The following is a 14,591-nucleotide window of genomic DNA, read 5'->3' on the forward strand; positions in this document are numbered from 1 at the left end:
GGCACCAAGCATCTGTCAGTTTTCTTACTTCTATTGTCAAAGGGTGACTTTGCAAAATTAGATAGTCAAATTCCTTCTTCCAAAACAAAAGAGAATTCTGCTTCTTTGTAAGAAGTCTCACTACACTATGCTAATCAACAATCTTATAAAGAATATTTGCTGCAGAAAGTGAAACATATCATGCTAAACTTTTCATATGTTACATACAAAAGCAGGAAATATTATACACAAAGATTGGCTGGACAGCTGGTATAGAACATAGAACAGTGTAGCACAGAACAGGCCCTTCGGCCCTCGATGTTGTGCCGAGCTTTGTACGAAACCAAGATCAAGCTATTCATGGGTCAGATTGGTGCCGACAGCACAGGGTTCAATCTCTGTTCTGGCCGGGTGGATTTGGTTCCTGCCTCCTTGCCCTACCCATTGTGAAGACTGTGTCTCTGTGGATCGGATCTGCCTTTGGTCAAGAACTGAAGAAGAATAAATTCCAACCTTATATAAAATGGACTTTCAGTCACTTCTCCCTGGGTGCACCATGTTCTTTGTCCATTTAGCCTCAGTATTACTAATTATGAAGGGAGGGGTGGGGAAAATAAGGAACCAAGGCTTAGGGCGATTTCAAGGGAGAAATGGGCACCAAAGGGTTCAATATGTCATCGATGCTTTCAGTATTAAAACTAGGGGCTGCTGCCAGTCTGTAACAACCCCGCCACTGCCCCCACCCTCCTCCCATAGCTATCCCAGATGCATCTGTGGTTCCTGACTGACAATCTATCTGCTCAATCCCACCCCCATCCCTGCAATGGTGAACTGTCCCGAGTTGCAACTGATACAGACCATCACTGGTATTGTACAAACTGGGCCTGCAAGCCAATTTCCTGAACTCCTGATACGGGCTTCCTTGAAAGTGTGCAGCAATTCCTGCATCTGCATCGCTTCTGGATTTGGGAGCGATCCAATCTCTAGGTCCAAGTTTCTTACGGGGGAACGAGGGGGAGGGCGGTGGAATGGAGTAGGCCAAAGATAGCACCAACACTGTTTTAGTAGCGTAATTGTGGACTTTCAGCCATTCATATTCAGTATTTGATTCCAGCTTGGACAAAGGGCCATTCACACATCCAAAAACGTAGCACCAAGAAAAATATTTGTTCAGTCAAGTTGAATTATGCAGCAGTAGAGAAGAGCGTCACTTCCACAATTCCCCAATGGTGAGTTACCATTTCAACACCTCTTAAAATTCTTTGCTAATTATATTACTAAGGAAACAAAGGCCCCAATGCATGCAGCCAGCAAGGTCTTGAAAGTACTGGTGGTGTGGAACTTTCTGGAGAGTTCTCATAAAAATACTTCACTGACCTGATCCATTGAAGATAACTGGCTTTGGGCCGCCATTTTGAGCAGTGGCCTGATAGCAAGGTCCCATGCCGGACCCCCCCCCCTCACCTCCTTACAACGCAATTCAGATCCCCCCACCGTGTGATTTTCCAGGTCAACCCCCTCCCCCAGTACTGGGGTGACCCGACCCTGCACCCCTCCCGCTTCCAGATACCCCCTAAATATAGAGACCCCTAAATAAAGAAACACCCCCAAGACCGTCAGTTGGGTGTGTGTGGAGCTGTCAATCACAGCCTTGTAAAATCAATATCAAAGAGGAATAAATGAAAGGCTCGCATATCAAAGGTCTGAGTGAGTTAAACCCAGCTGACTGGTTTTCCCTTTCCAGGAATGGACAGTGCTGCTTCCTGTCTGAGCCAGCAAGTATATTAAAGGTGTATTGCCCAGGTGCGTGTTAAAGCAGTGATTTATTTCACTGGCGAGCTTCCAGACAAGGAAGCTGATGGAGTTACCCACCTTTGCCCACCACGCGATCCATCACCTCAGGTACACACTTGTTAGGAGCAGCACCAATTCTCATCCATGTGATTCCTGGCCCAGAGGACTGGAGAATCACAAGGGCCCGGAGAATATGGTACCCAGCTCGGTAATTGGATGCGAATGGGCCTCAATGACCCATTTCCAGCCTCCTGCTGGTGCGAGGCACAAACCTCGAACCGGATGTCAGCGGGGCGGGGGAACGGAGCATCGGGTGTCAAACCCATTTTCTCCCCAGCGCTGGATTCTCCGCCGCATCGGGAACTCCGGTTCCGGCGGTGCGAGGCGGAGAATCCAGTCCCACATCAGGGACAATCTTTCAAGAGTACTTCATTGGATGTAAAGCACTTCCACACATTCTGAGGTTGAGAAAGCCAAAAGTCTTTTTCTTTGTTCGTGTAGAATGATGGACAGTCTCCATCACCTGGAGACATAGCTAAGCATTTCCTGCAAATTACAGCATGATTACTCTTTTATTTTTTCAACCATGGGGTTCAAGTATCGCTGACCATGCCAGCATTTATTGCCCAACCCTAATTGCCCTTGAGAAGGGGTGGTGAGCAGCCTTCTTGAACCGCTGCAGATTCTGAGGTGTTGGTACACCCACAGTGCTCTTTGGGAGGGAGTTCCAGGATTTTGACTGAGCGACAGTGAAGGAATGGCAATATATTTCCAAGTCAGGATGGTGAGTGGCTTGGAGGGGAACCTCCAGGTGGTGGTGTTCCAATGTGTCTGCTGCCCTTGTCCTTCCAGGTGGTAGAACTCACGGGTTTGGAAGGTGCTGTGAAGAAGGCTTGTTGAGTTGTGGCAGTGCATCTTGTAGATGGTACACACTGTTGCCACTGTGACATGGTGGTGGAGGGAGTGAACATTTAATGTGGTGATGGGGATCGATCAATGCGGATGCTGTATCCTGGATGGGGCCGAGCTTCTTGAGTGTAGTTGTAGTTGCACTCATCCAGACAAGTGGATCCATCACACCTCTCACATGTGCCTTGTAGATGGTGAACACGTTTTGAGGAGTCAGGAGGTGAGTTACTCTGTGCAGAAATCCCAGTCTCTGACCTGCTCTTATAGACACAGCATTTACATGGCTAGTCCAGTTCAGTTTTTGGTCAATTGCAACCTCCAGGATGTTGATGGTGGGGGATTTAGCGATGGTAATGCCATTGAATGTCATGGGGAGATAGTTAAATTCTCTCTTGCTGGAGATGGTCATTGCCTGGCCCTTGTATGGTATGAATGTTACTTGCATATGTGACATTGTTGTTATAAAGGAATCAAAGGAAATAGGACTGGGACACAATCGCGAAGTTGAAGTAGAAGATTAGCTGTGATCGCAGTAAATGATGGGGAAGGTCAAGGGACTGTCTTGTCTACTCCTGTTCTTATTTGTTATGTTCTTTTCACAGTAGCCATTCAATGACACGGAGCAGCAAGATAATATTTCTGCGAAAAGTTTCCATTGCCTTGCAAAGTAAGCAACAAAAATAATCAGTACTTACTGTCTTGCTGACATAAGAAGTGCTGGTGTTCATGCATGTTACTCCCTCGCTGTTGCAGCAGCCACCACATCTGTAGACAGACACGCAGGACGGTTTAAAGATGATGTTTGTTGCTGACCCAAATTCTTTCCCCACGTCCAAGGACACCTCCCTGGGCATGCACTGAGTCTTTTTCCACTCAGAATCAATACCTGATTGGGCAGATTCAAATATCACAGAACAATAATCAAAACCTACTTGGGTTAGATGGATGAAAAGCCAACACAGTAAAGCTCCTTTCAATTAACTGATTGCAATGACATTCAGAAGGAGACAAAGAAAAGTTTTGGTTTCTTCTCGTTTCTTTCTTTATTCCGTCACTTTGCATTCGGATGGCTGCTATGCTGCCCTTCGCACCTCATCCGCACACACCTTTTGGTTCTTCACTTTACCCATTGCCATTTCCTTTGGCCATGAAACCTTTTCTTATTTATTCTCTCCTGCCCTCCACCCTGTCACAGACCTTCTCATCTGTTCTTTATCCCCACTTCCCCAAAGCCCTTTCACCTGCTCGACTTTCCTCAGTTCACACACATGAAAGGGTTTCTCTCCACGGATGCTGGCCCCCCCCCTGAGTGGTTCCGCTTTCGTTGAAGAGACATTGCTCTTTCTTTCCGACTCACGACACTGAAAAATCCTGTCACTAAAGGAGGCTTTTAAGGAAATTGGACAACACAGAAGCTTAGGATATTATCTTATTTACCCCTTTGGAATGGAGAAAATTCTGCTCTTGCTGTAGGGTGGAAGATCAGGTGAACTTCAGCAGTATCGTGAGCATCACCAAAGATTGTCCATAGTTCAACACTAAAATTGGCCACCAACTCAAATGAATAAACTGGATTGTTCCTGCTGGACAATCAGCCATGATTGAATGGCGGAGCAGACTCGATGGGCCGAGTGGCCTAATTCTGCTCCTATGTCTTATGGTCTAAGAAGCACAACGCTGAAGCTTTCAGGAATGCTGCAGAGAACTGTACTCTGAAGCACAATGCATATATGGATCTTGTCAAGAATCATCACCAGCAACAGAATATATATCACACCACGGTTACTGGCAGATTTAAGTTCAATTAATGAAACATGTAATTTAAAAGCTAGTTTCAGTAATAGTGGCCATGGAACATTCATTGATTGTCATAAAAACCCATCTGGTTCACTAATGGCCTTCAGGGAAGGAAATCTGCCGTCCTTACCTGGTCCGGTTGGTAGTTTCAAGTAGTTTCAGGTTATTGGAGCAGCGTCCAGTTGGGGCTGGGTGTCTGGTCAAGTGGGGCTGTGGAGAATCCCTTGTGGGTTAGGACACTGGAGGTGGGGAAGACTGTGGGCATGGTTGCTTAGTGGGGTGATAAGGGGAAGAGGGGGAAGTCCCCTGAGGATTCAGGAGTGTGAGGGGGTTGTCCCATGTGGGGACTGATTTGAATGCTGTTATTTCTTCCAACTCATTCAGAGCAACTATTAGCGTATCATTGGCAGAACCATTCAAAGTTAGTGATTTAAATCACTTGGTCTGGTGGTTCTCAGGGCAGCACAGTTGTCCAGGGGAAGTAACACTTTTGGACAAATACCTTACCTTACCTGGGATCGTCCAAGAGGTGATCTTTGGGGTGCCCCCAAATACGATGCTGGGGAACAGGGACGTTACGGGCATTATATATATATATATATATATATATAATATGATGGAATGGTGATAATGTCACTAAACTAGTAATCCAGAATACTAGGGTAATGCTCTGGGGTCACAGGTGCAAATCCCACCCTGGTGAAATTTGAATTCAATTAATAAATCTGGAATGTAAAGCAATGCTCAATCATGGTGATCATGAAACGATCGTCGATTGTTGTAAAGATCCACCTGGTTCATTAATGTCCTTTAGGGAAGGGAATCTGCCGTCCTTACCTGGTCTGGCCTACATGTAACTCCAGACCCACAGCAATGTGGTTGACTCTTAACTGTCCTCTGAAATGTTTGGTTCAAGGGCAATTCGGGATGGGGAACAAATGCTGGCTTTGCCAGCAACGCCCACATCCCACGCAGGGAAAACAAGGGAAAACAAATCAATCCAGCGCTGCTCTGACACGGCAATGTCCTGTTCCCCAGCACCAATATCTCACCCCCCAAAAATGCTGGAAATATTCCTGACAGCAGCTGAGGCGAGAGAAACAGATTTGGCGTTTCAAGTCAGTGACGTTTCATCATAATGCTGCCAGATGTTGCCTGACCTGCTGAACCTTTCCAGGTTTTTCCAGTTTTATTCCATATTTGCAGCATTGGTCGTATTTGGCTTTTGCCAACTTCTCGGCCTTTGATGTGCACCAACAATTTGTAAAATTATAAAGTGAGATGACAGGGTTTCCTTTCAGTTTTGTGATATTTTAAAACTAAATATTAATAACTACAGCCTTAAAATTCAAATTGACTGATGGGGACAGGACCACGATGTCAGGCGTGTCATGACCCTGCACTATTTGGGTCACAGCTACCTACCAGTGAGGATTTAGTCAATTGGTGACCAGAGTGTGGGCTCGCCAACCAATTAAGGACAGAGGGACCATCCTCCAAGCAGAAGACCGTCTGAAGTAGCAGCAGCCTGCAGTTCAAGTGAGAAAGAGGCATCCTCTATCTTGAGTGACCCTCTCTGCAACGTTTAAAATTTTACATTAAAAAGCGGCCTTAACAGTCGGGCCACCATTGTGGAGGGAGAACTTGGGTCTGTAGCTGGATGGCCGTGGCTTAGTTCCTGACACCTCAGCTAAAAGTTCCAGCCAGCCTTTGACAATAGACTTCAATAGATCAATAACTCCCTTTAATTGGCCACCCAGCTCGACCTTCTGACCACCACTGGGATAATAGCCCGGGGCTGGGATGGCGGTGGCAAATTGGCATTCTGACTAGCAGCGTGATTATCCATGCTCCTCTGTCTCTGTAATCGCCTTCACTCTCCAAAGCAACAGTGCAATCAGAATCCCCTTTGATTGTTTTTTGGCACCCTTCACAATGTTTTGCTTCTTCATTAGTTTTGAAGATTTCTCATGCATGAGTTCATCCGGGACTCACGTTGCCAAGTGCAGCTCTAAAGAATGGGATGTTTCTGTAATGTAGTTTATTTAGGGGGATATATAGGTATGATCCGTTCAACGATAAAGGATTGGGGTGGGTGGGGTGGCAAGTTTGATTCAGATCTCTAAGTTTCTTCATTCGGCTGGGACAGCATTTATTGCCCATCCCTAAAACATTATACGCTCTCTAAAGGACCAGATTTTGTGACACATTACACAGAACTCAGAGAAAGGAATTTTGTGCTTACATCTTCCTCTGCTTTCCAAGTGGTTTGTGAACCTCAAGTACCCAATGTTGATTTGATCATCGCACTTTTGCTTAGCGTCCAACATCCTGTTTGTATTGGCAACTTGGATGTTGGTTTAGATGTTCAAACCCCAGTGAAATTCAGTCGCTTTCTGCCAGTATAAACTCCACAAATTCAACACTGTGAATTGATCTTCGCCTTAAGTAAATCTACTGTCCACAGAATGGGCTTCTTTGCAGAACCAATCTGGACAATGTAAAGTTTACATTGAATCTCCTATTCTACTTTGCATTTCACAGGACAGGCCACAGCACTCAATCCAGCGGAATCACACAACCGTGGACATTCACTGCACAGAAGGAGTCCATTCGGCCCATTGTGGCCGACAAATAGCCATCCAGCTTAACATGCCCATCCTTGGCCTGCTGAAGTGTTCCAGTGAAGCCCAACGCAAGCTGGAGGAGCAGCTTTTAATCTTGCAATTAGGCATGTTAAAGCCCTCAGGGCTCAACATTGAGTTCAACAACTTTAGACTGTGACCTTTCTCCTCCACCTTAAAAGAAATGCCACACATTGATTGTCCTAATGCAAAAACTATCCCTCCCCCTCCCACACCAGGCCTATTTTCTTTGTTCTTAAGGTTGCTACATCTTGTTGCAATCTCTCCCAGCTACAAGTTTATATCTAACACATTATCCTTCTCTTTTGAAAGTGCCAAAATGTTATCTCTGTCGGTTCTTCCAACGGATGCTGCCAGACCTGCAGATTGTTTCCAGCATTAGCGACCATAATTCCATAAGATTCTGGGTAGTCATGGATAAGGACAAGAGTGGCCAGCGGGTGAGGGTGCTTAATTGGGCGAGGGCGAATTACATCCAAATTAGACAGTATCTGGGGAATGTGGATTGGGAGCGGCTATTTGAGGGCAAGTCCATGTCTGACGTGTGGGAGGCTTTTAAAGGCCAGTTGACTGAAGTCCCCGCAAAAATGAAGGATAGAAATGGCAGGATTTGGGAAGCATGGATGACAAGGGAAACTGTAAGCTTAGTCAAAAGGAAACAAACATTAACACACAGAGGGATCTGGGTGTGCAGGTCCACAGTTTCCTAAAAGTGGCAACACAGGTGGCCTAGGTGATTAAGAAGGCACATGGCATGCTTGCCTTCATCAGCTGGGGCACTGGGTACAGGAATTGGAAAATCATGTTGCAGCTTTATAAAACCTTGGTTGGGCCGCATTTAGAGTATCGTATGCAGTTCTGGCCACCACATTATCAGAAGGATGTAGAAACTTTGGAGAGAGTGCAAAGAAGGTTCACTAGGATGTTGCCTGGTCTTGAGGGTGTTGGCTATGAGGGGAGGTTGAATACACTGGGATTGTTTTCACTGGAAAGATGGAGGCTGAGGGGAGACTTGATAGAGGTCTACAAAATTAAGAGAGGCATAGACAGGGTGGATAGTCAGAGGCTTTTTCCAAGGATGGAAGTGTCAATTACAAGGGGGCACAGGTTCAAGGTGTGAGGGGGAATGTTTAAGGGAGGTTTGCGGGGTAAAGGTTTCACACAGAGACAGGTGGGTGCCTGGAACGTGCTGCAAGAAGATGAGGTGGAAGCAGGCACATTAGCAACATTTACGGGGCATTTGGATGGATACATGAACAGGGAGGAAATATATTATCATACATTATCATAGAATTTACAGTTCAGAAGGAGGCCATTGGGCCCATTGAGTCTGCACCGGCTCTTGGAAAGAGCACCCTACCCAAGGTCAACACCTCCACCCTATCCCCATAACCCAGTAACCCCACCCAACATTGAGGGTAATTTTGGACACTAAGGGCAATTTTATCATGGCCAATCCACCTAACCTGCACATCTTTGGACTGTGGAAGGAAACCGGAGCACCCGGAGGAAACCCACGCAGACACGGGGAGAACGTGTAGACTCCGCACAGACAGTGACCCAAGCCAGAATCGAACCTGGGACCCTGTTAGCAAAGTTAGCACCAAGACAAAGCTGGAAAGATTAGCTGTGCTTCTAGCATCATCTCCTTTAAAAGCCTAAGATCGACTCTGTCCTTTTACCATGAGGCACTGAGCCACTGGACATGCCTGAGCTTCTAGGCTGGGCTATTATGGGTGCATATCGAGACAGTGGGAATCCCGTGCATGTATAAATACCGATGACGTCAAGTTGCAGATCCGACATCAACACACCAATTTGCCACAATACAGTATAATAGACATGAGATAATATAATCATAAAATGATAACAAAACTACAATACAGAGCGAGACCATTTGATTCAGCTATTATTGTCCATCACAACACATAATTTCCTCTTGAGTGAGTCCAGAATGTTGTTTCTATTAATCCATCCAGCAGATAATCCGGGCATTGACCATTCTTGGCTTGACCAGGCCCATCTCGCCAAGAACTTGCTCAGTCTGCCTTTAGACAGAAGGAAGCCAAGTGAAAGATGGTTATCTTATTCGGGTCACAAGGGGGCATTATTGTTACATCCCTGCCTTACACTACCATATATGTAGATAGAAAATGTGAATATCTCCAATAAAAGTAAGGTGCATAAGCCATTTAGAACTGATACCATTGACCCTGAGAATGCACCTATTCTAGACCTAGATGTGGACCGGACAATGGCGAGTTTCCACAGGGGTTCTCCTGCTTGCCCACTGTTACCAGAATGGGAGAGGCGTCAAAACCTCAGAAAATCTGTGGACGCGCAGGTGCTAACCGAACGGAAATTCACCTGGCGGTTCAACAGGAAAGAGTGCTGATTATTCATCTATTGTTTTACATGTGAAATCAATGGGAGAGAAGGCCCAGTAAATGCATAGTGAGCTGGCTGATCCAATATTGGGAGCTTTGCATTATCACACAGGGCATACTCAATTTCCTTTTACCACCACAAAATAGGACCTTTTCTGGTTCCTCGCCCTACACTTGTAGGTCACATGCTCACTCCCACAACCTTCTGGGACTAAGGCTTTCTCATTGGGTGGGTGATGGTCGAATGAACAGGTTCCCTCAGTCAGCCATCAACCTGAGTGGTTTTGGAGCTGCGTTCATCCAGGAAAGTGGAGAGCATTCCATCACATTTCTGAATAGTGCTTTCTGGTTAGGCAAGGTAGCACAGTGGTTAGCACTGTTGCTTCACAGCACCAGGGTCCCGGGTTCGATTCCCACTTGGGTCACTGTCTGTATGAAGTCTGCACATTCTCCCCATGACTGCGTGGGTTTCCACCCGGTGCTCCAGTTTCCTCCCACAAATCCCAAAAGATGTACTTGTAAGGTGAATTGGACATTCTGAATGCTCCCTCTGTGTACCCGAACAGGCGCCAGAGTGTGACGACTCGGGGATTTTCGCAGTAACTTCATTGCGGTATTAATGTAAGCCTACTTGTGACAATAATAAAGAATATTATCATTATTATTTGGGGAGTCAGGAGGTGAGTTACTTGCTGCAGAATTCCCAGGCTCTGGTCTGCTCTTGTAGCCACAGTATATTGCCAGTCCAGTTCAAGGTCGGGAAGGCATGATGATTTAGCGATCTGTTCTTCCTTTATTACTATCAACCAAATTTTTATTGATTGTTTTCTATCCAACAAAAACAATGGGCAAGATGTTCTAGTCATCAATCGAAAAGTGGATGATAGCTCCTGGATCTCACTCTCTTTTCAGGTCAGTTCATTATCCAGTTAAAAAGGCAGCCCTTCACAAGTATACAGCTCCATGAAAAACGTAAAGAAAGAAAAATAACAGCCGTGCCATAGATTTGCTGAAGGGAAGCAACGCAATAAGGAAGCTCCCTAATTCCAGCTATGTATTAATTTACTCAAGTCCTAAAATCCCTGTGGTTTGGCCTGCGATGCGACAGAATCCCTGACTGCCATAGCTCAAAGCTGGACATTGTCCGAAATCCCTGGGTCATGGGAAGAAGGTAGCATATCTGTAATGTCACTGGACTAGCAATCCCGAGAGCCAGCCTCATGCTCTGGGGGCGGCACGGGTTCAAGTCCCCCCATGGTGGCCCTGCGATGAAAATAAGTCTCATTAATGGCGATCATGAGCTATCATCAATTGCCATAAAAATCAATCTGGTTCACTCATTTACATGCACTTTCAAGGACGGGGGAGGGGGGGGTTCTGACCCCTTTGGTCCCAGGGATTTCTGGATTTCAGCCTGAGCATGAATAAAGCATATGGGGGAGTTGTTTGGTAGGTGGTCTAAGCTGCAATTTTGGCCCAGCTCGCCAATGTTAACTTAGTGATTCAGGAAAGCTAACCAGCGATAGTCACATAACAAACTGACGCGTATCTCGCTGATTAATGTTGCTTTTCCACAAAACTGGGGCGTCATTCTCCGACCCCCCGCCGGGTCGGAGAATGGCCGTTGGCCGCCGTGAATCCCGCCCCCGCCCCCGCCGAAGTCTCCGAAGGGAGAAAAGTCGGCGGGGCGTTAATGGCGCCGCTGCCGCGGAGAATGTCACGGGTCTACGCAAGGCAGCCGATTTTCGGCCTGCCGATATTCTCCCTTCCGGATGGGCCGAAGTCCCGTCGACGTGATGACCGTTCACGTCAACGTCAATCAAACCTCCTTTTCATCGGCGTGACCCGGTGCTCCAGGCTCACGCCGACCAGCGAGGAGGTGAGTGACGGCCTGGGGGGTTGGCTCTGGGCAGGAAATGGCGTGGCCGCAGACTGATTGCGTGAGGAGAGGTGTGTCTCGGCTTGTGTGTGTGTGCGGCGGGGGGGGGGGGGGGGGGGGGGTGGTTAGAGTAGGCTGGGCTCCGGGGGAGTGCTGGGAGGGGGTCCGTGCCGGGGTGGAGGTTGGGGAGGGGGTCCGTGCCGGGGTGGAGGTTGGGGGGGGGGTCCGTGCCGGGGTGGAGGTTGGGGGGGGGTCCGTGCCGGGGTGGAGGTTGGGGGTTGGGGGGGTCCGTGCTGGGGTGGAGGTTGGGGGGGGGTCCGTGCTGGGGTGGAGGCTGGGGGGGGGGGTCCGTGCTGGGGTGGAGGTTGGGGAGGGGGTCCGTGCCGGGGTGGAGGTTGGGGGGGGGGGGTCCGTGCTGGGGTGGAGGTTGGGGAGGGGGTCCGTGCCGGGGTGGAGGTTGGGGGTTGGGGAGGGGGTCCGTGCCGGGGTGGAGGTTGGGGGGGGGTCCGTGCTGGGGTGGAGGTTGGGGAGGGGGTCCGTGCTGGGGTGGAGGTTGGGGGTTGGGGAGGGGGTCCGTGCCGGGGTGGAGGTTGGGGGTTGGGGAGGGGGTCCGTGCCGGGGTGGGTGATGGGAGGGCAAATGAGTTGGTCCACCTGACCAGGTGCCAGCCTCCAACAGTTGGACCCATGCGGTCCATGCCACCTGGCTGGGGGGAGGAGGGGATATGGGCAATGATGACATGTCGTCGTTCCCCTCCCCCCCCACCAGGCCGTCATGTTTTCAGACCATCCAGCGATGTTGGCCGCCGTGGTGGCAGCCGCTCATGTCTATGTTGCCCTGGATGAGGAGGAGGAGGAGGAGGAGGAGCGTGCCAGAGTGGCGGCGCAGGCTGCCGCAGAGGGGCAGGCGGCAGCCGCCCAGGCTGCAGGGACACCTGACCGACAGGACGAGGAGGGGGAGGAGGACGTCGCGGGCCCACAGCAACGGAGGCACCCGAGGGCGCCCCGTGTGTACCGGCCCCGGCAGTCATACCAGGACCTCACGGACCGGGAATGCAGGAGGAGACTCCGGATGAGCCGGGAAACCGTGGCACACATCTGCCACCTGCTGGCACACCTGTCACCGCGTGGCACTGGCGGGGGACACCCTCTCCCCGTGTCCGTCAAGGTTACGGTGGCCCTGAACTTTTATGCAACGGGGTCATTCCAGGCACCGAGTGGGGACCTGTCCGGCATATCGCAGACATCGGTGCATCGGTGCATCCGGGCAGTGACAGATGCCCTTTATGCCATGGCGCACCGCTACATCCGCTTCCCCGTGGACCGGGCCAGCCAAGATGCCCGGGCCGTGGGCTTCTCTGCCGTGGCCGGGTTCCCCATGGTCCAGGGCGCGATCGATGGGATGCACGTCGCCGTGCGGCCACCTGCAGAGAACAGGGCCGTGTTCACTAATAGGAAGGGGACCTATTCAATGAACGTACAGGTGGTCTGCGACCACCGCATGATGATCCTGCACGTCTGCGCCCGTCACCCAGGCAGTGTACACGACTCATTCGTGTTGTCGCGGTCATCCATCCCCGGCATGTACGAGGGACGCCATCCCCGGCTGAGGGGCTGGTTGCTGGGCGACAGGGGCTACCCATTGCGATCGTGGCTGATGACGCCTATACGGAGGCCATGCAATGAGGCGGAGAACCGCTACAATGATGCCCATGTAGCGACAAGGGGAGTAATCGAGAGGTGCTTTGGCGTGCTGAAGATGCGTTTCAGGTGCCTGGACCTCTCTGGGGGCGCCCTCCAGTATCGGTCAGATAGGGTCGGCCGCATCATTGTGGTGTGCTGCTTCCTGCACAACATAGCCCAGCAGAGGGGCGATGTGCCGCAGGCAGAGGAGGGCGGAGTGGAGGAGCAGCAGGAAGAGGCCCAGTCCTCCCCAGATGAGGGGGATGGGGGCAATGGTCAGGGCAGACGGGGTAGACACAGGCGGGTAGCTGTCCACCGTTACCGGCTGGCCCAGCGGGCACGGGACAGACTGATAGACGCCCGCTTCACTGACTATTTTGGCGTGGGAATCGGGTAGTATGGCCACAGACCGCACACCATGACAACAGCCGACCACCCACACCCCCCACCCATCCACCCACCCAGCACCCTCACCCCCCTCCCCAACCCCACACACCCCACCCGCATGCACACCACCCCCCCACCCCCAATTGCCGATCCACCGGCGGCACAACGGGCCGGGCTCACCCAGTTGCGGGTGGACGCGTGTCTATCGCAGGCCATGGAGGATGATGACAACCCGCCTCCGATGAGCTCCTGGCTCTACATCGTTGGACTATGTCTGACCCATGGCCACAGTACCACCATCCACCCGGACCATCCCTGCATGCGGCTGTGACACTGCAGTGCACGGTCCCGTCCTCTGCCCGGGGGATGTTGATGGCGGCCCAGGGGGAAGGGGGCAGACTCACCTGGGGCTGAGGTAAGACCACCCGTTACACACACACTTGCGCTCAACGTACATGACACGCCCGCACACTTTGGACAGAGCACAAAGGCAGCTTCGGTAGGTGTAACATTGACTTTAATAACCAAAGGAGTTCATGCACGTGCCCTCGCCCCTAAAACTCATCTGTGCCCTGCACCCGTGCCAACTTACTCAGTGTCTAATTGTTTGGCCTTACGGGCCCTTTGACTACGTCTACGTGGTTCCCCAGACGGTACAGCAGAACTGGAGGTGGACTCCTGTGATTCCTGCCCTCTGACACTGGATCCCTTTGGCGGCCGTTTCCTGGGGCGTCCTGGCCTAGATGGGCCAGGCTGCGGCCCGGGCGACTGGGATGGCGAGCTGCCAGCCTGTCCTGCCCGTTGCCCACCTGATGCACCTGGGACGGAAGGGGGGGGAGTCCGAGGTGTCGCGGTGTACCGGGACCTCCCCTACAGAGGGAGCCGGGACGGACCACACCACCTCCTCCTCCCTCGGGGTGCCCGATGGCCCCCAGGCCTCTACATGGGTGGGGGATGCTAACGGACTGGCCATCCGACGCGCCCCCGACATCTGGCGCTGCCAGTCCTGGAGGCCCGTGCTGGTATCGACAGGGGTCTGCAGGTTTGCAGCCATGGAGCCCAGGGGGTTGTCGAACGCTGTCTGCGACAGTGCGACGCCAGCTCGCACATGGCCACTGGCGCCGATGCCCTC

At 50.7% G+C, this 14,591-nt stretch overlaps 1 protein-coding gene across 3 annotated transcripts in view; it reads right to left on the reverse strand.

The window, feature by feature from the left end:
- Positions 1–14,591, reverse strand: part of vegfc (vascular endothelial growth factor c) — a 254,164-nt gene that overhangs the window by 95,124 nt on the left and 144,449 nt on the right. For all 3 annotated transcript variants that reach the window (XM_072515794.1, XM_072515795.1, XM_072515796.1), the window contains one exon: positions 3,378–3,568. In XM_072515794.1, the coding sequence (XP_072371895.1) occupies positions 3,378–3,568 (191 nt within the window). The remainder of the gene's footprint in view (positions 1–3,377; positions 3,569–14,591) is intronic.

This window comes from Scyliorhinus torazame, chromosome 9 (genome assembly GCF_047496885.1).
Source record: "Scyliorhinus torazame isolate Kashiwa2021f chromosome 9, sScyTor2.1, whole genome shotgun sequence".
In the NCBI taxonomy this organism is placed as follows: Eukaryota; Metazoa; Chordata; class Chondrichthyes; order Carcharhiniformes; family Scyliorhinidae; genus Scyliorhinus; species Scyliorhinus torazame.